The following is a 26,247-nucleotide window of genomic DNA, read 5'->3' on the forward strand; positions in this document are numbered from 1 at the left end:
TATTTTCAAGTCCCAGAAAGGTCAGTGAAAACACCCAAAGCAGGGGCACCTGGGTGCCTCGGTCAGTTGAGTGGTTGACTTTTCGTCTCCACTGAGGTTCTGATCTCACAGTCTATGAGATGGAGCCCTGGGTCAGGCTCTGCACTGACAGTGTGGAGCCTGCTCGGGATTTTCTCTCTCTCTCCTCTCTCTCTCTCTGTTCCCCCTCTCAAAATAAATAAATAAACAAACTAAAAAAATGTCCAAAGCAAATGTTTTATATACAGGAAAAAGGAATGAATGGAAAAGACAATGAAGATGAACAGTTTGGGGATTGAAATAAATCATTTCACTTCCTATTAAGCTAAGGTTATTGGTAAATAGAATTCCTTTTATTTTTGAAACTAGTATAAATGGATCATCCTATTCAATTGTATCAATGATCTCTTCTGGCTTCTTTTGAAGAGTTCTCAAATATGTTAGCTTTGTTTTTTGTTTGTTTAAGTTTAGCATCCACTGATCTCCCTTCCATCCAGTTAGGAAACTTAGGTTTCTAAATTGCCCAAACAGCTCCAGGTGAGAATGCAGAATCATTCCCCATCTTTTCCCTTCTACTCCCATGTTTTCTTAGTTTGTGGCATCATATCTGGCCATAGGAAGTGCTCGGTTACTATTTCTTCGAAGTAAAAGCCAGATATGAGATCACATTTAGAAAATCAATAGAATACAAGCATTTACAGGGCAGACAACTGGTATGGTGTTTTGACGCGGCTTTTTAAAAACGCATTTACTCCTATACACTAAAACGGACTCTCGGTGTTGACGATTCTGCACCAACCACCTTATTGAAGTCTGAACTCGTGCAGACATCTGAGAAAGCAGGGATGACATGATGCTGTCATGACATGATGCTGGTCTCATGTCCACCTCTTCCAAGGACTTTGACTTAATCCTTTCTTTGGTCTGTAACCCAACCCGTTCTCCTTTTCCAGAAGCGGCCAAATGACTGGTATGGTGGGTAGGCTCTGAGATGGCCCCCATCACGCAGAGCCCTTGCCTCCCGGTCTTCGTGCCCTGCCCTCATCCTGAGTATGAGTGGACCTTGTGGCTTGCTTCTAACCAACAGAATGTGTCAACGGTGACAAAACGCCACTTGCACGATTATGTTACCTAAGACAGTGACCTCTGTCTTGTCAGCAGCCTCTATTAACTCTCATGCTGGCTCTGATGGTGGAAGAACCAGATAGAAAGGCTTTTTGCCAGAATAAAAGTGCTATTAGTTGCTATCGCTGCATAACAAATTACTGTAAACTTAGTGGATTAAAACTATATATAGTTATTATCTCGTAATCTTCCTGGGTCAGGAGCCTGGGTGCTGCTGAGCTGGGCCCTCCGCGCAGGGCCTCACAAGGCTGCAGTCGAGATGTCAGCCAGAGCTATGGTCTAATCTAACGACTGGTTTCCTCTTCCAGCCTCACCAGTTATCTGCAGAATTCAGCGCCTTGCACTTGTGGGATGGAGGCCCTCACATCCTCGAGGCTTCCCACCATTCCCTACCACACTGTCCTCTCTGGAACACGCAGTTTGCTTCTTCAATGCCCGCATCTCCACTGCTCTCAATTGCTCTGACTTCTTCCATCTCTCATCTGCAGTGCCTCTTTGAAAGGGCTCACCTGATTAGGTCAGACCCACCTAGGATCATTTCCCTTTCGCTTAAAGTTACCTGCTTAGGAATTTTAATTACAACTGCAAAATCTTTCGCCTTTTCCACAGAATGTAACCTAAACGATAGAGTGGTATTTCATCATATTCACTGCCCATGCTTACGGGGAAGGGATTACTCAGGGCAACTATACCAGCCGACGGGAACCTGGGGGGCCATCTTTGAATTGTGCCTGCCACAACCGGCATGTCTCAGTACCATCTGTGTGCTTTATTTCCACTAGGCTCCTACAGTTTACGTTTTGGTAAAGGATTTTTGCAATATTATACTAGCACTACAGCGGCAACGGCAAAATCAGAATTGCCCTGGCTGTAATATTTACACGGAAGACCATTTTGTACCATTTCAAAATCACATCTACTCTAGACCAACGATCCCTTGCATGAAACACAAGAATGGAGTTTCTTTTCCTGTCTTCAACTGGGGCAACGGTCACTGTGATGGAAGAATAAAATGTTGCAGTCAGAAGCCCGAATGGCCAAGACAAAGCGGTCTGCTCCATGAAACGCATACTATCTGTGAGCGCAAGACAGCCACGTTTCTATCGGAGCAGACTCGACAGCTTTCCCCTTCCTACTCCTTGTGGCAGAGCACCGTGTGACGGAGTCAACAGCACTTATCACGGTCATTGCTGGAGACGGTTGAAGTGAGCAAGCCTGGCCGTGTTTCGTTCCGCCACGGTGGTGATCTGCGGTAGGTTAAACGCTGCAGATCATACCACACGGTCTGCCACGCCTCCGTGCCAAATCCCCTCCCTGAACAAGAGTGGGAGACAAAGAAATGTCAACAGTTTCTCCACAAAGATGTACCGCTGACACGGGTGCGCTGATATTTTCTTTACTCAGAGGTAAACGAATTTTGTGTCTCTCAGTATTTTAAAACTGAACAGGTTGTTTTTGGCCCCCATTCTGTCAACTGATAGAGAACTCCAAGTACCTCTTAATTTTATTGATATTCACACATTTAAACAGTGGAACCGACCAGATATAGTTTATTAAAATGTGTTCATCAAAAACAATTTTGACTCAGTTTTGAAAAATTGCAAATACATTAAAAACTGTTACAGTGTCATGAGATTGCAAATGTTGCCTTATGAAATGATAAAGAAATTGTTCAGTAAAAACTATGAAATATCTTAATTTAAATTTCACATATAAAAATATATATTTTATGCAACACTGAACAGTTAAGGCCACAGAACTTGAAGGAGAGTTTGAGATACACATATTTTGAAATCGCTGGTCAAAAATATTAGCATAAATAAACACCAAAACTGGTCGTAACATTCAAAATAAAACATTAACTTCTATGTTTAAGGGTTTGTTATCAGAAACTTTCCTTCAGAAGTCAGAATGGTTTTCAAGTATAAATTACAATGTGCTTGGTGATCACGGAGACATAAATGTATATTTATAGTATCGTACAAGATTTTGACCTTCTCGCCATACTTGGGGGTGAAGTATCCTGATGATTTTGCCCCATGTGGCTCTGGCTGGCATCTTTCTGATTGCTTTTAAAAGCTATTTGATCTCCTATTGGTTTTATCTCTGAGAGTGGCTCATTATTACTCTGCATACTTTTCTGACTCGTGAGTGACATCCTTTTAAAGAAGAAAATCTAGAAAAAAAACCCACACACACAAAGAATTCATTTCAGTAAGTGAATAGCCACTTAATAGGATTTAGGGGGGATAATTTTCAACTAGTCTGAACATTATTTCATCACACCCTTACAGGGCATCACATGTACAAAGGGACATGCTTAGTGTCCAGCAGCACCTTGTTTTACCAATGGCAATCATGCCCTTTCCCTAATATAAGACCTTTCAGGGTTTAGCTTTCAACACTGTCAGTGCCTTGGGAATACATTACCATTTTTCTTTAAAGAGCAAATTTGTTATTTCACTCTGTTGTGACGAGAGAAAAAAAAAAAGACAAGTAGGGTATTCTGGAGGATTTCCCCATTCCTGTAGATGGGAACTTCTGGGAAAATGCTGGTGCTGCCGAATGATGGCTTTGGGGGCCCAGGGGCCTGAGCAGGCAGCTGGATACCTGGGTCTGCTACTCGGGGGAGTCTGGGGCCATGAACGGGGAGAACACACACAACAGCTGGAGAGAGGAAAGTCGATGCCATAACCCAGGATCGCAGGCAGGCAGAAAAGAGAACAGAAGAAAAGAGACTGAGGAAGAGCCAAATGTGAGACACAGGTGGTGGAAGAAGAGCCAGCACTGGGGACAGAGCTTTGTAGGAACACAGTCAGGAAAGAGAGGCACCTCAGGAGTCAGGGAGGAAAATGTATCAAGAAGGGAGTGGCCAACAGAGCACAGACAGGAGAAATCAAGGGAGATAGATGATGACTGGAAAGTTCCATTTGACTTAACCCCTTTGAGGATTTAGTCAGAGAGAAAACAGGATTCCTGAAGTGTAACAGCACAAATATCAGTTCTGACAAGATGCCCCAAACAAAAAACAGGTGAGAACTTGGCTCCTTCGGAAACCAAAATGATGCAAGTAATTGCTTGCTGTTAGTCTTGAAGAATGGAGGAATTAAAGCAAAAAGGTGTAACCCAAAAACTCAGAGTCTAGCTAGAAAAGGGTCTATGGACTAAACTGGGGGGACCCCTCTTTCGTTTCTGCTTTTGTGCGGGAATCCCTATCATAAAAATTCTGCTACTACAAAACATCAAAAAATTCTAAGTGTAAAAAATCTAATTTTATGATGTGTACAGAAGTTCATGAAAAAAATGAAGGGAAATCCTTGCGGGCCACAAAATGAAGAGGGCGCAGGAAGCCTCAGAGGTGAGCGAGCAATAAAATGGCATTTATTGATCTCACAACTTAGACTCGCTTTGGTAAATGTATCTGATCTCATAAAATGTGGAAAATCGGGACTGAGACCCCCCTACATAAAGTGAGGACCCTCTAGGGACTATGCCCTTAATTAAGTCCACTTACACACACTGGGAGACGGCAAAATAACCTGTGTCCCTTGGTCTAGGCTGTGAGTGAGGGAGAACCACGTTCTCCTAGTGTGAGGCTGGGCTCCCGTTTACTTTACTGGTGCCGGTGAGGAACGTTTCGCGCTCCCGGAATGGTAATGCCCAGGAGAGCTACCAGAGGCTCTGACAAATTCTCTATGGATGGATTTTCATGGAAGCCTTAAGGGGCGTCCACAAAAAGTCTCAGCTGAACATGAACTCAGAATCCAAATTTCTTTTTTTTTTTTTAACGTTTATTTATTTTTGAGACAGAGACAGAGCATGAACGGGGGAGGGTCAGAGAGAGGGAGACACAGAATCCGAAACAGGCTCCAGGCTCTGAGCTGTCAGCACAGAGCCCGACGCGGGGCTCGAACTCACGGACCGTGAGATCATGACCTGAGCCGAAGTCGGCCGCTTAACCGACTGAGCCACCCAGGCGCCCCCAGAATCCAAATTTCAAAACACATGAGGAAGCAGGACACTACCAGCAAGTCAACCAAAGCAACAGACAGATTTAGATTCCTGAAGATGTCTGATGTTGGGATGACTAAATATACAATATAAGTGTGCTTAAAGGACCAGGATAAAAAACATGAGCATGAAACAAGATACTAGTTTTTAAAAGATCAGATTGATTTGAAGAAGAATCAAAATAGAATTTCATTTCAAAATGAGAAAAATATAATCGATGAAATTAACACTCAACAGGTAGGTTAAAAAGATTAGTTTTAGCTGTAAAGAAACTATGGCATCAAAGAGCTCTGAAATATGAGGGCTGTGACATTCCCCCAAAATATTACTTAGACACAGACAATGGGAAAGTAACATTGAAAGGCATGGACAACAGAATGAAAAATTTCACACCAGGGAGCACCTGGGTGGCTCAGTCGGTTAAGTGTCTGACTTCAGCTCAGGTGATGATCTCGCGGTCTGTGAGTTCGAGCCCCACGTCAGGCTCTGGGCTGAGAGCTCAGAGCCTGGAGCCTGCTTCGGATTCTGTGTCTCCCTCTCTCTCTGCCCCTCCCTTGCTCAAGCTCGTTCACTTTCTCCCTCTCTCTCTCTCAAAAATAAACATTAAAAAAATTTAAAAAAAAAGAAAAATTTCATATCAGAATTCCAAAGAGGAGGGAGGAAATACTCAAATACACAATGGATGAGAGTTTTCTTAAACTGATGAACGACCTGAATTCTCAGAGTCAAGAGTCATAATGAATTAGAAGAAAGTTAAAGCAAAACAGTTCACACCTGGGCATCTAGTAGTGAACTGAAGCACGTTAAAGGTAAACAGCGTGAAAAAGCAGCCAGAGAGAAATGACAGATTATATACAAAGTCATCAGCAATTACACTAAAGCAAATTTCTTAAAAGGAGCATAGGAGCAGATACCAAGAGAAAATGAGCATTGCCCAGTCACCTCAATGTTCATTTGCAAGTGAACAGAAACTGACAAAGTTAACTACAAAATGGATAGGAACTTCCAAAGTTCTGACAGGAACCTCCAAAGGATTTCTTCAGGGAGAAGAAAAAGCATCCCAAAAAGGACATCTGAGATGTAAAAAGAAATGGTGAGTAAGAAAGTGGTGTAACAAATAATAGTTAACATGTGATTGGTGACGCTAAAAATTTAAAATACTTGACACTATAACATGTAAAATGGGAAGGAAGGGGTGACAGAAGACTCCTCTAAGATCTTGCTATTATTTGGGGAAAGGACAGGAACATTAATTAGCTTTAGATCTTAGGTACGTATATTAAAAATTTCAAAGACGCAAATCCAGCTCATAAGCCATTTGCAAGAGACTCATCTAAAACACAAGTCAAAGAATGAAAACAGATGTATCAGGCAAGTGCTAACCAAAGCAAAGAGAGTATGGCTATATTATTAACAGACAACACAAACTTTAGCATTTTTTAGGGATAAGGAAGAATACAAATAGTGAGATGACAAATTTAAATGTAACTGCATTAATGATCAGATTAAATACAAATGGGCTAAGTGCTCCAATTAAAAGGCAGAGATTGTCAGATTAGATAAAAGAGCAAAACCCATCTAGATGCTGCCTGCATCAACGTACTTCAAATATAAAATCACAAGTGGGTTAAAAGCAAAACGATGGAAAAAGGTATAACATGATAACTCTAATCAAATGAAAGCTTGAATTGCTAAATAATATCAGACCAAGCCGATTTCAGAGTAAAGATTATTATCAGGGGTAAACAAGGCCATCTCATGATGAAGGGGTCAATTAATTAAGAGAATATAACAATCCTAAATGTTACAGAACCTAGTAATAACTTTAAAATACATGAAGCAAAAACTAATAGAAGTACAAAGAAAGTCGACAAATCCACAATTATATTTAGGGTTTTTTAGAGCTTATTTATTTATTTTGAGAGAAAGAGGGAAAGAGAGAGAGAATCCCAAGGAGGCTCTGCGCTGTCAGCGTGAAGCCCAATGTGGGGCTTGAACTCCCGAACCACGAGATCATTACCTGAGCCAAAATCAAGAGTCAGATGCTTAACCGATGAGCCACCCAGGAGCCCCTATACAGGGATTATTAATGCTTTTCTCTTAATAATAGATCTTACAAGTAGACAGCAACTCAAAGGATAGAAAATACACGAACAACACCGTCAACCAACTTGATGCAACTGGTACTGACAGGACACAACAGTATTCTTCTCAACCTTCTCAAGTGCACATGGAACGCTTGCCAAGATAGACCTGATTCGGGGCCATAAAACAAGTCTTAATAAATTTAAAAGGACTCAAGTCATACTAAGTATGTTATCCAATCACAATGTAATTAAATTAGAAATTAAGATCATAAACATCTATGGAAAATCCCCAAATAAGTTGAAATTAAAGAATTCATGAGTCAAAGAAGAAATCCGAAAGTATTCTGAACTGGATGAAAATGAAAACACAACATAACAAGTACTTCAGAGGAAATTTACAGCACAAAAAGCCTGTTTTAAAAAATAAGAAAAGTCTCAAATCAGTGACCGCAACTTCCATGTTAAGAAACTTTAGGAAGAGAAGAGCAAATTAACCCAAAGAAAGTAGAAGAAAGGAAATACAACAGTAAAACCTTGGATTGTAACTTGTTCTGCGAGTGTTCCGCAAGACAAGCAGACATTTCTAATAAATTTTAACTTGATAAATGAGCGATGTCTGGCAATATGAGTAGTACGGGATGCCAAATGTCACATGATCACAACTGAGCCAATGGTTCTCGAAACTTGCTTTGATCTATGAGTGCTTTGGATTACAAGCGTGTTTCCGGAACTAATTATACTCACAAACCAAGGTTTTACTAGTAAAGATTAGAGTGGACATAAATAAAATAGAAAACGATACAGAAAAATCAATGAAACCAAAAACTGGTTCTTTGAAAAGATGAATAAAAATGATAAACTTCTAACCAGTTAATCAGGGAATAAAAAACAGAAGACATACAATAAATCTGACAAAATCCGTGTAAGACCTGTATACTAAAAACTACAAAACATTCCGGACAAATTTAAGAAGACATCCATAAATACAAAGGTATCTTCATGAGTTAGCAGACTTCATATTGTTAAGATGTTAATTCTTCTCAAATTCATCTGTAGATACCAAGAAATCCCAATCTAAATCCCAGCAGACATTTTTTTTTCAGTAATTGTCAAACTGATTCTAAAAATTCACATGGAAATGCAAAGGGCCTCGGATGGCCAAAACAAGTTTGAAAAAGAACAAAGTTGGAGGACTAACGCTTCCTGATTTCAAGACTTATATGAAGCTACAGTAATCAAGACAGTGTGATATAGGCACAAGATAAACAGGTGGAAGGAACAGATTAGACTCCAGAAATATGCCCACACATGGAAAAGTTAACTGATTTCTGTGAAGACAATTCAGTAGAGAAAGGGTCATCTTTTCTCAACACGTGGTGCTAGAACGATTGGATGTCCATATGCAAAAAAAATAACTTCAATTCATACCCTCATCATATAAAAAATTCACTTAGAATATTATTCAGCAATATAAAGGGATGAGCTACTGATACATGCATAGATGGGTTTCAAAATAATTAGGCTGGACAAAGGAAGCCAACAAACAAAAAGAGTACATGGTGTAGGATCTCATTTATATAAAAATCTAGAGCTTGCAAAATAATGTATGATAATAGAAAGCAGGTTTGCTAAGGATAGCAGGGGGCCAAGGGGCATAGACGGGGATCACAAAAAGGCACAAAGAACCTTCCGCCAATAACGGCACTGTTCACTCTCTTGTGATTATGGTTTCATAGGTGCACACACGTCACAACTAACCAAATTATACACTTTAAATATGTGTAGTTTATTATATGTCAATTATACCTCAATAAAGCTATTTTTAAAAAGCAGGGGAGTCATTATTGGGTAGCCTGAGACCGTCTCAGGTTTCAAGCTTGGGAAAAACTGACAATGACAGGACACCGTATGTGTAATCTACCTCGAAGTTTTCTCCTAATACAGAGTAAAGCTAACTGTGTACTTGAGGCGAGTGCTCATCTGTAGCTTGCAATGGATGAACAAAGCATACCATCAGAGAAAAGATAGCAACTAGGAAAGACAAGAATGCACAAGCATGTTTTTTTGGTGGAGAAATTCTCATCTCAGCGTCCTTTATTTATGGTAGTGACAACGGATAAAAAATCTATTGACTGTTAACTGGCATTGGGAGCTATCCAGAGAATCTGGCATGTTCCAGCTACTTTCTGAGGGAAGGCAGTGCATCTTTAACCTCTGAATCTGCAGCCTCTGGCCTTGTGCCTGGCACATTAAGAGATAACCGATTAGTATATGCTAAATAAATACATGAATAAACTCATTGTATAATGTAAAATTCTTCTTAATAGCTGAAAAGTTTATCGTTTTTTTCCTTAGCTACCTTAGATGAAAATTAGGCCGATAACATATTTTTCTTAGTGACTAACTGTGGATCCAAATAATCAGCACTAACTATAGTTTGGAAAAGTAATATTGGGTAATCTCTAGATAGAACAATCACCTAACAAAAGATCTCTGCCACCTGTTAAAATCATAGGTCGTAACTTGTCTACCTGAAACATTCAAAATCACCAAAACAAAATTCAGTGGTGAATTCTGTTTTGTAGGTGCCAAGAGTACAATTCTTTCTTTTCTTTTTTTTTTTTTTTTCAGATTATCTTTGGGATGTCTAATTACCTGGGGGAATGGGGGGGTGGTTGGAATGCAAAATCTCAAACATATGTTTCTTTTGATATGATTTAATGCATCATTTATTTTCCAAGTTTTAAAAACTGTCTGATTTGTTTGTCTCAGATGGTATAAAAAGGTTAGAGACACTGTAGATTAAAAAAAAAGGTCATGTGGGAATGACTGAAAGAAAATCTCACCTAAATCATCTATTTCCTTTTTAAAATCTGTAGAACAACAGGATATTCTTTAAGTAGGAAATACATTTATTACTGCTTGACTTTTGAAATATGATTTTCATTACTTTCTTTTCTTTAACCAAGGACATATGCATTTACTGAAATACATTTTTCCACTAGGTGTCAATGAGAATTTAAGCAGAATCCAAGTTTAAGACTGAATTCTTCAACCTGGCACCTGTAGCCCACTATACCCTGGCCTGACCTCACCTCTGTCCCATCCCCTGGTGCTGGCACTAGGGCTCCCTGCTTGGCCTGCTCTGTATGGGAGGCACCACTCTGCTTCCCACAGGGCACTCCTTCCCTGGCTCGGCCCCCTCTCCTAGTCCTGTGTATCCAAATCCTACCGCCTATGGGCAATTGCAACACTTAAGACTGGAGAGCCTGAAAACTTCTCGAAACTCAATCATGTATTCCAGAATACACATTTTCATTTGGTCAGAGGTACGTTTCAAATATTTCTTTCTGCTGCTTCACTTCGCTTTTCCTATTAGGCTCCTCCGTCTCCTGACTCCTTTACTTTTCATCTTGCTCCCTCACATTTCATTTCCTTTTCCAGAGTCTTTTCCTGAGTTCTTATAATTGGAAAAAAGTCTTCACGGGACTGCTGTGTAGTAGAATATCTGGTAAATGTTCTTTTACTAGACAGAGAGTCTAAAAAGCCCCTAACACTTGATCGGATATGCTGATGACACACATTACAATTCTGAGAAGGACAGTAATTCTGGAGTATCCTTTGAGCCAGGTCACAACTCTCTCTTGGATATGATAATCTAAACATAAGGCCATTTTCATCAGGGTAAGATTATTCACCAAGTAATTTTTAGTAAAAGATGACCACAGTGGGAACTGTGCCAGAAGTCACCCTGAAAGTAGTTTCAGAGTAGCCAGAGACAAACCGTCTACTGCTCTAAGGGCTGCCCCTGCTTTTACCTTCACCCTATCCTCTTTCCCACCTCCTTATGTTCTATAGTTCACTGTCCACCAAAATTATTTACTAAGCATTTACCATGTACCAGGGACAGTGCTACCTGCTAAAGATCCATCGGAAAGCAAAACAGAAAATAGTTTCTATCCCATGGAGCAGCAGGCCAGTGGAGAGAGAGACAGTCATAAAGCAAATAAGCATACGCTTAACTGTGCGATCGCCAGTTACGAGAAATACAAAAAAGGATAAGAAAAGGGTGTTATGTGAGAGAACAGTAAGGGGACATAATTTACCTAAGTGCAGCTGGTCACAAAAGGCCTCTATACAGAAGTGACTAACTTAAGCCCAAACCTGAAGGCTGAAGAGGAATTAACAAGGCCTTTCAGTTACCCTTTATCTACATTTCCTTGTAACACTTCTACCCTGAAATGTGGCCTCACGGGTAAAGAAAGTTCTTCTGCAAGTGGAAAGAGTAACTTCCAAAAAGCAGCGGCATCTCCATCAGACTGTTAACAACTTCAGAACAGGTACTCGGCAGGAGAGACTGGAGTAGCTCGTAAGTTCTCCTAAGCACGGGTATCTTGATTTTTGCATTCATCCTCTCTAATTCTCGGTTTTGCCTTACTTTCTCCAGACTCTCATGATGATTATACTCTTATAATTCAAGCAAGAAAGTTCTTTTGCATTATCTTTTACCATAAGTCGAATCAGCATGAATGGGATTACTGAAAGGAACATGCTATTAAATTCTGGCAGGGCAACCTGACTCCATCTAAAGTCCAGTAAACAGATATGCATGCTAAAATGTGAAACATCACTTGAAATTCTTCACATGTTTTTGGGCCTAAAAACCTCACATTAAGGAGTTAAATTATGTGGATCGCCATATAAAAAGCAGGAGGAGGCAATTCAATACTTTGGTCTTAACACTAAAATGAAAAATAAATTTCACTTACCTTCATTGATTTTTTTAGGTCTTTACTTGTTGATGCAGTGTCTTCCAGGTCTTCTGCAGAACTGCTCTTTGCGTGGCCATACATGCTTCCTACAACAGGATATATTTAGAAATATTTTTTTCTAAGTAATGAGAAGAAGAAAAGTTCTGATGCCCTCAGCGCAACTCCATCAAGCCTGACTTACGGGGTAAATACTAAAGAGGGCGTGACACTGGAGCACTGAACAAGGTCTACAATGCATATTTTCTGAAAGGCTGAGTTCAGGCAAAAAGCCCAGAATGACCTGACCAATGTAGACGTTTGCATGACCAGTACCCAAACACAGCTACAAAGGTAACAGTGTTAGGAAAGACTTCCGGAAAATATAAATTTCCTTTTTTAAATTAAATTTTTTGCACTCAAATGGACATGTTACTTTTTAGTGTTTCAAATTGATCCACAAGTTATACAGCTGGAAAATGATCCTTTTTTTTTAATTAAAAAAATTTTTTAAATGTTTATTTATTTTTGAGAGAGAGAGAAGAGGGAGAGTGCAAGCAGGAGAGGGGCAGAGAGAGAGGGAGACACAGAACCTGAAGCAGGCTCCAGGCCCTGAGCTGTCAGCACAGGGCCCGATGTGGGGCTCAAACCCATGGACCGTAAGATCATGACCTGAGCCGAAGTCAGACGCTTAACCAACTGAGCCACCCAGGTGCCCCAAAAAATGATCTTTTAAATACACTCATGAAGCACATGCATTCTTTTGATATTATCAACTACTTAAATCTTACTTTTAATTTCTTTTTCACACTTTACATGCTAAAAATACTTACAGATGATAAATATTTTAACATTTTGCTTAAAATATTCTAAAACTTACTACTCTTTCTGCAGAAGTCAGAAGGAAAACAAATATCAAGGGAACTATTCCTCCTTCTGCCTAAGTTCAGATCAGACATCCACCGCTATGAACGGTTATTTTTAATGAGAACACAGCAAAAAGCAGACTTTGATGTGGCGGTGTGGAAACATGATATAGGGGTGGGCTGTACAGCAAAAACAGGTGATTTCGGTGTAGAGAATGTAGGTCTCAAGGGTAACCACAGTCCCCTCTATTCTGTGGCAACTGTTCTCTGACACCAACAGTCAGGCTTGGGGAAGGACCTGTCTTAAATGTCTGCAATAAGATCAACGACTCAGATCTGAGCTCTGGGGAATACATGAGGGGATAACCGGCCGTGGCTCTAGCAATGGGGTCTGGCAGTGCCCATCAGGCATGTAAATTGAGATGTGGGACGAAAGCCTAACTTACTACTACTGATCGAAAAGAAAAAAAGACAGTGAAAAGGCTGTCCTAAACCACTTAACACTGACACACGAGTAGCCATGAGTAATGCGAATATTTTATGTGAAGAAGTTGTAGTGGTTATTCATGAGAACAAATAAGCCTGTGGCACACATTTCTTAGCTTGTTATGAGAGCCAGGTGACAGTAAAAAGGATAAAATAGAATACAGATGTATAAGCTATAATGACTCAGCGACGGCATACATGCGCACACATGCATGTGTATGTATGTGTGTGTGTGTGTTAAGGTATCTAGCCCTTTGGAAGCATGCTTTTGAAGTCAAATGTGTTCACACCTTTTGGATTCTCGTTGTATTCACACACAGCCCGTTCCTCTCGGTTGGTTTTCTTGTCCTATAAGCGATAAAGAAACAATGTAATAAAAAACCATAATTGAGATGGCCTAGAAAATGTCATCCTGGTTTTAGGCAAGGGTTCTCAAGTTTGCCTCCAGCTAACAACATAAACAGGCGACTACTGCTTCACTTTGCCGAACTTCTGCCTTAGATGCCGAGTGGTTGCTAATGTCCCTTCTAGCTTAAAGTTCTATGATTACAAAAAGTGGCAGGATCCTACTCAAAGAAGATTCAGGAACGTTAGTTGGTGTATGAATTAGCTCAACATTTTACACTGTCAGACTGGAGTTTGTTCTATGTTAAAGAGTTTTAGGGACCCCCCTACCTGGAGCTCATAAACATTCCTTATAAATCTGTCCCTCCCTCTGAAAGAAAATAGTAATTGTTAGAACATTTTTTTTCTCAGTGAGAGGAACGAGTCTTGAGAAAGAAAATGACCTCTATAGCACAATCCCATTTTGTAAATTAAAAATACATGGACATGAATCAACACACGTTTTAAAAGAGGTACAGACACTGCAACCAAAACTGAATCAATATAGTGTTGTTCAGTTTGGGTTTCTGAATTCCATGCCTGTGAAATTAATCCAGAGCAGTGTTAGCAAATGAATGATTTCAAACCTACCAACTGTCTCCTAGCAGTGTCACTCGTGGACAAAACTGCCAAAAAGAGATGATTCTGGGATTCCTAGCTCCACTCTTAGGCTGACTTTCTTTTCCTCGGTGATAGCGCCTCCTTATCCTCCTATAAATCCTTGCTTCTACACCACATCTGTGCAGAAGTGATCACAGCCTCCAACACTGCTGTGAACAGCTTTCACTTAACACACATACATGTAAAGATACACTTAGTATGTGTGCGCACACACACGTCCCATTTCTGCCACCAGTATAGGGCTCCTAACTTGGTAATTTCATCCTTTCAAGAACCCAGTGTTGAACTTCTCGGTTAATTTCTCAACAGTGTACTATACTGGCCTGTATCAGTTGATTTCCACTCAAGTGGGGATCCGAATGCCACCAAGAAGTGTGGAAAGCGTCAGAAACAAAGTGTGCCTAATTCATAAATCTGCCCAAAGCTTTTCCTACAGCACATGAACAAAGTTATTCAGAGAAGTATTTCTGCTCCCAAAGGAAGTTGGGATCTGTCCCCTGCAGAGACCATGGAACCCACATACTTTCTCTTGGGCAGGATACCAGGATTTAAGCACATATCATCATACCTTTTCAGTGGTGTCAATACCTTTTCAACTGAGTCGTCACTGGCTTCATCTGCAGCAACTTTTTTCTCGCCTTTCAGGTACTCATCAATTTCATCCATGTCCTCTAGCTCTTCGTCTTCCGAAAATTCATGATCCTGTGTCAAAATTGATAATCAGGGAGGAGTTAAGATTTTCTTTTTTAAAAAAAGAGATTTGATATTGCTGTCATAAATAATTTATACTACCTCAAAGAACACACAGAATATGGATTCAAATGCTGAAGTCAAAGAAACAAAACGCTACATAATCTATGACGCATGTCAAGTTACTGTATTACCAGGGCTTTATGCACATCGTTCTATTTCAACATTTTCAATGGCCAGGATTTCCAAAATTCTATCTGCATCTGTGACAAGGTTAAACGGGGGAAAAAAATTAAATATGCTTTTTGAGCTGTCTCAAAAGAATGCTTTTAAACTTTAGAGAAGTTAAAAAGCTTTCTACTGTAGCATTATAACATGATCACATCTATATATTATATTTATTTTCCAAAACATAGGGATTTAAAATCACTCCAGGAGTACAGTTCACTGATATTCATGAGAGAGAGTTAAGTATAATTACTTACATTCCAGGAAGAAGATAAAGGGACATAGGCAGTTTAAATGCTCTGCTCTTGGTAATTTAAAGCAGAGGGAAAACCCAAACAGAGGCAGAACTTAGTCCATCTGGCTCCTGTCCAACGAATCCAAATTATAAGATAACCTGTCTATGGATTTGATACACACAGTAAATCATGTAATATTAAGTATAGGCAGAAAAATATTCGTTATGTTCCGAGTAACTTTATTCTATACTGAGATTTTTTTTTTTTTTTTTTGGCAGTTTCGTATTTTCGGTGGAATACTGCTTATTTTTTGTCATTAAGGGATCAGGCTCCTTACTGGACTTTTTCCCTATGCTTTTCATTTATGCACTTCACTAAAGGCACAATGGCCCCTAAAATAGGTGAGGCAGTAAGTAACTTGTGCCATTTACTCCCATGAAGAATGTTTTTACAAAGTTCACGTGGGCCATACCTGCCTCAGATGATACACACCCTTTATATCCCTTCAACACTGTAACTAGCTTCTTATGGTCACCTTCCCAGTCGCTATTTGGCCAAGGATAAGCTGGACACCCAAAGGAATCTTTTGTGGGTGGTTTGAAAATAATGCTTGTAATTAACTCATCTCTTTTCTGGCAAAAATACAAAATGTGAGAACTCAGGCTAGGGAGAGGATATGTTTAGATTTCACACCTTAGTAACAGACGTAAGTGGCATCCTCAGGCCAGTAGCAAAAAGGGTGTGGCCTAACAGCACTGCCACTAAGGACAAGCAATCCAGAAGTGAAGGCTTGAGATTTAAGAGTTTCAGAAGTTGCTCTGGAAGGGCCTGACTTAGGTCAAGCAAAGGTCAGTGCATGTGAGAGGGGAAAGCGGGAGAGGAAAACAGGGTACCAGGGTAGAGAGCTATATTAAAGGATGCGCTGCACATTTAGGTTGGGTAGGGTTAACTACAAGGTAGCTACCATTTACCAAGAATTTCTAAAGCTTTCTTTTTTTTTCCTAAGCAACTTATATTGTATATTATGCCTAGCCATAAGCACATTATGAGTATGTAAAATGATCAAAGACTACTTTGGAGGGGAATGGGAAGCAGGATTACTGGATTTAGGATTGATGGCTGATAGACAGATGTATTCATGAATGTACATAAATGAAGGCCAACTAGAAAAGAACAGTGTTCCTGAGAAGGACAATTTCAGACTGACTGTCTCCCAGAGGGAGGGTCAGTGTGCTGTGTTCCAGCAAAGTCCTCTTCACTCAGAGAGTTCTGCTAGTTTAGCACCTGGGTCAACTCCAGTCATGCCAGTTAACTAAGATATTAATGTAACCATAGGACAATATCATGCGATTATACAAAGGAACATGACATTTTGCCCTATTTCAGAAATAAGCAAAACACTCATCTCTCTTATAATAAACTATAAATTTACTCATTAACTTTATGAAAATCTGCAACAACGAACAACTGCTGGAATGATATCGTCTTCTCAATTTGAGAAAGCTCTTAGAAAACATTTTCACTAGAAATCACATCAAGTGTAGCACGTTGCACTTAAGCACATTGAAAATTAATCTACTCACATCTGGACAACTACTTTAAATCACATACAGTACTTACCTTCAAACCGAAACAATTTAGGAGAGACTGGCAGAACACTATCATTTTACAAAGAGAAAGGGTAAAGTTTAAATACATTCTTGTCACCAGAAGCACATAAGACATAAAGCAGTCTAGGATGGTCAGTGGAAACGCATGTTGTGTTGGGACCACAGTGAAGAAGTGATTAGGCCTGGCTCTCGCAAGAGGACCGTTGTCTCATTGGTCAGACACAACACGGGGAGCTGCAGTCTTGGATCTGGCCCAGGGCCCACACGTTTTACATATCTTACAGGAAATACCAAGAAACCAAATGTTCCTCGTGAGGTTTCAGCTGGCTTAAGAATACCATCATATCGTATACTTGAAAAACTAGAGGTTGCCATCAGAAACTGGCATAGCGGTCACCCTGGGGGGATGAGAAATGCCTGTAAGAGGGTTGAAGGGGAGCTACTGGGGAGCTGACAGTGTGCTCCTCCTTGATCTGGATGTTGACTATACGAACAGGTTCAATTTGTGGAAAATACACTGAGCTGGACATACATGCATGAGATATGATCTTTTCTGTATATATTATATTCCAATAAAGAGTTTTTTAGAAAAGTTTTGAAAAGGCACTGTAAAGTGTAAAATTTTGTGCTACAATTCTGGATTTGTGAGATGCCTCAATGTCATATAGGGCAGACATTTTCCAGCTAGGTTAATAGAGCATTAAACTTTGTACCTACATCATACCAGGTGGGGAAGCGTATATCCTAAAAGCTCAATTTCAAGGTTTTTTAGGACAAGAGGGGTTAATATGTAACTTCATGTTTATACTATTATACTACCCTAGAAATCACTGAGGCAGGAGGAGAGAAGGAAGGGCATTCAATACAAAGACCTAACTACTGCTTCCCAAGCTCTGCTCCACCAATCACGGCCTGAGCAAGGTGCCTAATTAATGTATTTTACAGTTTCTCTGTTAAATGGGAGGATGACACTAGCAACACCTACCTCGGCGGGTTTATATCAAGACTAAAAAGATTATTTACAGAGAAAACAACAAAAGCAAAGGATAAGTATCTGTATATAAATATAAGCAATTTAAAAACATATTTGTGATTGTAAGACTCCCTAGTATACACAGAGGACTATCAAAAAAAAAAAATCCCAAGATGCCTGGACACCTTTTCACCATAATGTCCCAGATCTTATCATCAGAAAGTAATTCATTCAAAGTGTACACTTATTTGTTCTACCCTCTTAGACATACCCCTTGATTCTCGCCAGGAGCCCGGCACCTAGAGCAGCCCAGGGGAGAAGGCAGGGCCTGTCAGGAGCAGGCCAGGATGACACGGAAGTGGAGGGCCACTCTGACTGGGCTGTGGGCCAGTGGTGCCTCAGGTTTCCAAGAGAAGTTTGAAAAACACTGCTTCAGTATAGAATCCCTGGGTATTTCAATGTTGGCAATGGCCTCAAATGTTAAAAAAATCACTGTGTATGCCAAACAAAGTCTGCAGGCCAGATTGCACCTATGGGCTCCCAGGTGGACCTCCAAATTATTGGCTTTGTCACTACTTTATAATCCCTAAACGTTTCCTGCTTTCTATGTACCAAAACCCTGGGCTCATTCCTAACCCAGTATTTTCACCGCCAAATCCATTCCAGTTTGACTCTGACAAGCAGGCCTGCAAAAGTGAATATCATGCCTGGCATACAGCACTTCTTGTTGGTAGGCAGTTGTTATGTGTGGAGTTATTCTTTAACCTATCTTGATAAAAAAAAAAAAAACATTAGGACACAGGGAAATCTGTTGTCCTGTGACAGCAGTGATGCCTAACTGTGTGAGTACCATCAGCTCTGACCATGCTTCAAATGTTGAGGATGACCCATGGACGGTGTGCATAGTTTCACTCTACCCCATATTTAAGGGTATATTTATCATGATTGCAACTCACTTCATTCCCACAGATCTGTCTTAAGCCAATTTGGGGGGGCAGGGAGGGTATGTGGTATTTACACAGAAGTCAGGTTCACAGGACTAGACTCACACATATCTGTCAGTGACCTGGAGATGCACGAGGGTAGTTCTGCACCTGACTTGATGGGAGTCAGAGGGGACAGAGTGACACAGGTTACCATTTGCTGAGTACCACTAACATGTTTCATGTGTTAACTATCCAAAGACCCTTCCCTTTATAAAAAGAAATAAGTAAGACTCAGAAGAGTCAAAAAAAAAAAAAAAGAAAAAGAAAACAATAGCTTTTCCAGGTATTCACACAGCTTAATCTGTGAAGGACTGGGGTTTTGAATGCAGGCCTACCAGGTGCCAGGGCCCAGGCTCTTTCCCAGCTCTGCTCAAATAATGTGAAAACCAGAACCGCCACCCTCAGAGCTGTTTCCCCCACGTGCTGAAACTCAGGGCATTGTAGGCTCTTCCTTTTTGATGATAAGCTCACTTCAAGATCCTATGCTTATGTAGCCTCATATAGAGTAATCGCAGGTAAAAGTCTAAGATGGTTTTTCCCACGGCACCGAAGTCCCTGACCCTTTTTCTCTGCAAGGCAGGCTTCCTGGGGATCTCTCTTAGCAGGCAGTGTGGGCTCTTGCCTGGTCTCTGCCAGGCCTCTCCCAGACCTCTCTGCTGCCCTCCACCACTGCCTCCTTGGCTTGGGGGGGCGCCTCTCTTTCCTAGAAAGTGTTCCTACCTGGCCTCCTTCTCAGATTTCCCTCGCTCAACCTCTCCGTTATCTACTGATGTTTCCTCAAACTCTGTCTTCAGTTCTCTTCCCTTCTCACACTGTGAGTGCCGCCTCTCACTCAACTCCATGCTTTTAACTCCCCATGGAAGTCGGTAATGCCCGGCCATCTCCCCTGAGCTCCAGGCCCAGACGTGTATCTGTCCGCTGGACACCTCCTGGATGAACAGGGCCCAGCAGGCTCCTGAATCTACCCCTACTCCTCTGTGCTCAGCCTTGGTGAATGGCACACTTCCTACCCAGTTCTTCAAACAGAAACAAGAAAAGCTTGGCCTTTTCCCTCCCTCCAACTTACATCCCTTTACTAAGCCCTCCAATTCTATCCCTGAAGTTCTCTTGATAACACATGTCCCCGACTCTGTCCACACTCTTCTAGGTCAGCCCCTCTTCTGTCTCTGTCTGGTCCCCTAGAGCAGCCTAATTGGCATCCCTAGCTCTGGTCCTCTTCCTCTCCAACCCACCCTCCATACTGCTGCCAGAATGTTGCAAAAGGCCAAATGTGATCATCTTACTCTTGTTGTTTAACAAATTTTATAAACACATAAGGCCCTTTGCCTCCTTATCCAGGACCAAAAGATACTCTAGGCTGCAGTCACACTGAAACACGCTCATGGCTCCCATCAGCCTAGAAAGCCACAGATTTGTTTTCAGATCCTATTTTTCTGTTCGGGTAGTCCTAGCTAAGAACACGGGGGTATTGGGAAACACAAGGGCACTGTTAAGCCACAGTTAGAGGCAGAGCCCAAGGAACTCCTTTTACCTGGTGTTCTTTCAAGCAATCTGTACCTACCTAATGTCCCTGACAGGTAAAAAGGCCACAGGAGTTGGACTACAAGCAGCCCTCATTTCTGGAGATCTACCTGATTTTGGAAAGCTTCTGTTCCCTTTTTGGTGCTTAGGTACACGCTTATTGGTTGAGTGAATCATAGGCACCAAGTATGAAGCCATATGTCAGGCACAACAGAAGGAATGAAGGAAGGAGGAATCAAAGTGCCTTCCTTTACGGCAGTCTTTTATCTTTACATACGTGAAGAGCAAGTTTACCTCTATAATGAAGTAACAGAAGACATTTCATTGCACTCACCTCAAGAGCTGCTATTCAGCGGCAGCAGATGTTTCTGTGGTACTCCTTCATAGCTTACCTTAAACTATTTTTCTGCCAGAGTCCTCACCTGGAACTGTAACTCAATGGACTCTACACACACAACTCACACTGGCCTCAGTAATGATCAGTGATAAATGACAAGAAAAGCTTGATCAACCAGCAGATGGGGATGACAAGGAACGGAACCGATTATTCCAAGCTATTTAACCAAGTACTAACTCACATCTCAAAATGACTAGGCCTGTGCTCTTCTGACCAGAACACCGTGCCTGCACGAGCTACCCTTCCTAAAAGAGCACAGAACATGTTTTTGGCCAGGGCAATGTGAAGAAATGGGCAGGAAATGCTGTTTAAAAGCGGCTCTCTAGACCAGTTCCAATACTGAGATGGGCACGTGGTAAGAACCCCATTTCAGCATTGCTGGCTGATGACGTCTTTGGTGCAAGAAGAATGTCCACACCTTTTACATTAGTAACTTGAGTGCAAGAGTGTCTTTTCTCCCTGAAGGCTTTTCCTTTATGAACTCCTCTTCAATCATCCATCTCACTTAATCATTTTAAGTCGACTTTTCAATAACCACGGTAGGCCCTTGAATTGACAACACAGCACATACACTTTGTCAAAGTACCAACTCTACCCCACTGGCACTTACTGACTGTGGTAGAATTTGGTAGAACCCTGCAATGCCAAATTAGCATATTTGGTTAGTTAGGGGCAGCAACCACGTATCCCTGCAGCTAAAACAAAATCTACAATTGCTCCTAGGAGTTTCTTCTCTTCGTATTCTGGTCTCTCTCCCCAGATTCTTGCTCACGGAGAATCAAATGCACAGAGGATCCCATTCCACAAAATTCACAGGAAGTTTACCATCAAGATCTTCCTTGATAAAAGAAAGTATAAGAAATCCCTAATGCCCAAGATATGGAAGGGACTGGAGCAGTGAATCCATTGAAAATGGAGCTATGAATAAAGAACGATCTGGCTGCATTACACGAACTGAACGTTGTAAGGGAAGATTGAATTTACACTAATAGAAATCCAGCCTCTCTAAAATTCAATACATGATGTTAGTTTCTCTTTCCACAAACAATTACTGATGGAATACACTTAATGTTTATTTTACTTGAAACGTTCTGACAAGCAATAAACTGAGAATTACAGAACAGTCAGCGAAAAACAGGTTGAGGGTACATCACAGACACTGGGAATGAAGATTCTGACAGTACAGTTAAAGCTCAGAAGTTATAGTTTAGAAATACAGAATGACAAAAGAGACATTAAAGCCGTCCTAAGTTTGTAAGAGTCAAGAACAATATTTTATAGAAACTCAATTAATTTTAAAGTATAATTTTTCTTCCTTAAAAACCTCTTCTGCAAATAACCAACATGATGGGAGTAAATCAGCCTGTTAGAATGAAAGAGTCTGAGAGTTAAAAGGGATTGGAGTTCTATCATCCAATCTACTCCATTTTACACATGAGGAAACCGAAGCCCAGTGGGGAGCTCTGCCTGGGCAATAAATACTTAAAAGTTGTACATACTTCCAGAATAGATGCTTAAGTTCATCTCCATTTCATGAGCTACACTGCCAGTTGCCCGGACAGTAACTGAAAGACATCACATTACAACCTGAGCCCTGAATCCAGCTGTCACTTGGTAAACTGTTGCAAAAAGGACACATAAAAGGTAAAAAGACAGCACTACTTTTTAAAAATGTGAATCTTCCATTGTAGCTTTAGAAAGCCCTAAAAAATCTTCAGAAAATCTTATAAAATTATTCTATGTATAGACAACTTGTAATCAGAGACTGAAAGAAATGTGTAAGAAATGAGATGTTTTCATAGCCCTTAAGGATCTGTGCCATCTTTAAAGGGGCCAGTTTGTATATACAAACGCAATACTCCTATAGTATACTCCTATTTTCCAAATCTGCCCTTAATGAGGAATATATAATGTTAACTATCTGCTATGACCATTTTCTAGTGATAGATTTATAATTTAGAGGGAAAATATACCAAAATATTGGCTTAAGAGGAGCCAAATTTACCAGTGCTTTGTGCTGTCTTAGCAGTCGTTACTGTACCACACATAAAGTGACCATGACATAAAATCAATTTAATACAATGTACTGAGTGCCTATTACGTGTAAAATGTTCAAATTATTTGGCTGGACAATATCAGGTCAAATTTAAAGCTTGTCACTTCAGTTCTAAATAATGTGGCAATACATTGTTCCAGAATTTTTTGGAACCTGGTGGCCCATTTTCTAAAACTTGTTTTGACTGCACTGGCATTTTGAACCTCTGTACCTTGTACTCTTTCCCCTTTTCCTCTGTGTTAGTAGTAAACTTTTTGGGGTGTGCCTTATTTTTGTCATATCTCACAGACCCTTTGATTTTGCTCACTTTGTTGGACTCTCTTCCTTCACCCTGCCTTTCCTGCTTTTCCCTCTCTTCATCTCCTATCTCCTTGTATTTCCCTTCTTCTTCCTCATCGTCCTCTTTGTCTTCCCTCTCCCTCACTCCCCACTCTGCTTCCTCCCCCTCTCCTTCCTCCTCCCCTTCTTCCTCTTCCTTGTCCCCCTCCCCTTCCCCCCCTCTTTCTTCCTCTTCCTCCCCCACCTCTTCTTCCCCCTCGCCTTTCTTCTCTTCCTCCTCCCCTTCCCCCTCTCCTTCCTCCCCTTCCCCCTCTCCTTCCTCCCCTTCCCCCTCTCCTTCCTCCCCTTCCCCCTCTCCTTCCTCCCCCTCCTCCCCTTCCCCCTCTCCTTCCTCCCCTTCCCCCTCTCCTTCCTCCCCCTCCTCCCCTTCCCCCTCTCCTTCCTCCCCCTCCTCCCCTTCCCCCTCTCCTTCCTCCCCCTCCTCCCCTTCCCCCTCTCCTTCCTCCCCCTCCTCCCCTTCCCCCTCTCCTTCCTCCCCCTCCTCCCCTTCCCCCTCTCCTTCCTCCCCCTCCCCCTCCTCCCCTCCCCCCTCTCCTTCATCCTCTTCCCCCTCCTCCTCTCCTTCCTCCCCTGCTTCCCCCACTTCTTCTTCTTCCCCTTCTCCCTCTCCTTCCTCCGCTTCTCCCTCTTCTTCTTCCCCTTCACTTTCTCTTTTCTTTCCTTCATCCTCTCCTTCCTCCTCTCCAACCTCCTCCCCTTCCTCTTCCCCTTCCCCCTCTACCCCTTCTTCCTCTTCTTTCTCTGCTTCTCCCTCTCCTTCCCCTTCTCCTTCCTTCCCTTCCCCCTCTGCTTCCTCCTCTCCTTTCTCTGCTTCTCCCTCTCCTTCCCCTTCCTCCTCCTCCTCTTCTTCTTCCCCTTCTCCCTGTCCTTCCTCTTGAGCCTCTTCCTCTTTCCTTTCTCCCTCCTCCTTGCCTTCTTTCTCTTCTTCCTCTTCCCTGTCTTCTTCCCCTTCTCTCCCCTCCCCTTCCTTTTCATCTCTTTGCCCCTCCCCTTCCCCTATCTCTTTATGGTCTTGCTCCCTCTCCCTTTGGTCCTGGTCCTCCTCCTCTTCTAGGTCTTTCTCTCCCTTATCCAGGCTCTCTGTTTCTCCTCTTCCCTCGTCTTCCTCCTCTTCCCCCTCCTCACTCTGACTCTGTTCCACTCCAGAATTTCCCTCCCGCTGGATTCCCCCCTCACCTCCAGCTTCAGGCACATCCTCCTCCACCTCTCCCCCTGCCTTTCCCTTGCCCTCACTCACCTCAGTTCTGTCTTTAAGGTCGTCTGACAGGATCTCTATTTCCTTCTCCTCTTTTCCTTCGGGCACCTCCACATTTTCCTCATTTGCATCTACCTCTTGCTTCTCTATTTCACTTCCTTCTGACTCCTCTGTGCCTTCCTGCTCCTCTGGGATGTCTGACAAGTGCCCAAAGTTAAAATTATATTTTGCGATGAATGTGGACATTTTGTGTTCAGTCTCTTCCTCGTGTCTTTGTTGAATAAATTTCCTGCTATACCACAAGTTTTGGTCAGTTTCCACTTCATCATCCTCTTTCTCTCCGCTACTAAATTCTGACTCGGACTGCTCAGAGCCATCAGCGATACCTTGCTGACTTGAACTTTCTCCTTCCATGTAACTGTCTGACTCTATAGATTCTCTTTCACTGTCAAAGATCACGTCTTGCTTGTTCCTCTTACTGTCCTTAACAAAGCGTTCACTCTCTTCATCCTCAATATCCACATCTCTATTTGGTAAGTCGTCAAAGAACATATTCATATATCTTAAATTCTCTTCACTTTGTCTCATATCCTTCAGACCTGCCATTTCCGGCAGCTCAGCTCCTCTCTCAGACACTGCTTCTTCCGTTTCTGAGTCCTTCAGACTTCTGCCTCCATCGCTTTCCCGTTCTATCTCTCTACCATCAGGTGGGTAAATACCGTGCTTGCTCTCACATCTAAATATCTCTTTGCGCACACCCTCGGCACGGGTGTCAGCCTGAGGCCCCGGCTGGCCCCACGCCTCGCCTAAGTCCTCATATGAAAACGCGCGCCCAGTCCCAGGTACTGGCAGCATGTACGTTCCCTTTGCCACCAGCTGTCTATATACTTTCCCCTCTTTCACCGTTCTGGACGTCTCTTCACTTGCACGCTCTTTACTACCATCATTTTCAAAGTGAGCTGTATGCTGCTCCAGTTTCTCGACTGTTTCTCGTTTCTGCAAATTTTGTGAAATAACTGTCATAGGACTGTTAATTGACAAAGGTTAACTTATCTGCTACAAAATACCGCCAAGATTCTGCATCACTCTTAAGTGTCGCTGGCAGAATAAAAAGCGTCCAGTTGGACCAGATGCTTTGCTCAGATGTCGCTTTCTCTACAGATGATTTACGCTACTCTCTAAGTCTACGGGGCAACCGGTTCTGCTGTGGTACCGTGTCTCTGCGTCTAACCTGCACATTCTTACCAGCTGCTTCCATTTGGCCGTTACTCACACAGTACCATCGATATTTCTTCTCTACCCCTTTTCTCATCCTGAATCAATTCTCAAATGGAGTACACTTCCAGACTGATTCTGCAGAATACTGTTAAAAATGTACACTTCTCTTCCATGCAATGCAACTACCTTCCCTAGTATTTTAATTGTCAAACTGTGATTGGTCTTTTGATTCCATGAACTTCCCAAAACAAAATAAATGAAAATGTGAAATTGTTACAAAATAGAAAAAATGAATAGCTTATCTCTACAAGAAAAATCTGAAATGAAAACAACAGATCTTCTTATCCACATACTAGATAATAATATCTTTCTTTTCAAAACAATTCTTTGGGTTTTCAAATTTTTAACCCTTTCCTTTTATCTCTTGTATTCTTTAATTATAAAAACTTGCA

General features: G+C 41.6%; 1 protein-coding gene across 6 annotated transcripts in view; it reads right to left on the reverse strand.

Moving 5' to 3' along the window:
* Positions 1-1,915: 1,915 nt before the first annotated feature.
* Positions 1,916-26,247, reverse strand: part of RPGR (retinitis pigmentosa GTPase regulator) — a 55,913-nt gene continuing 31,581 nt past the window's right edge. For 2 of the 6 annotated variants that reach the window (XM_007085473.3, XM_042974210.1), the window contains exon 14: positions 19,325-25,573. In XM_007085473.3, coding sequence (XP_007085535.2) covers positions 23,144-25,573 — 2,430 coding nt within the window. In that variant the 3' untranslated portion in view covers positions 19,325-23,143. Of the gene's footprint in view, positions 3,320-9,201; positions 9,483-12,010; positions 12,100-13,631; positions 13,690-14,934; positions 15,049-19,323; positions 25,574-26,247 lie in introns of those variants that run through there. The other 4 variants (XM_042974213.1, XM_042974214.1, XM_042974215.1 and 1 more) reach the window with 4 other exon arrangements.

Source organism: Panthera tigris, chromosome X (genome assembly GCF_018350195.1).
Source record: "Panthera tigris isolate Pti1 chromosome X, P.tigris_Pti1_mat1.1, whole genome shotgun sequence".
Taxonomy (NCBI): Eukaryota; Metazoa; Chordata; class Mammalia; order Carnivora; family Felidae; genus Panthera; species Panthera tigris.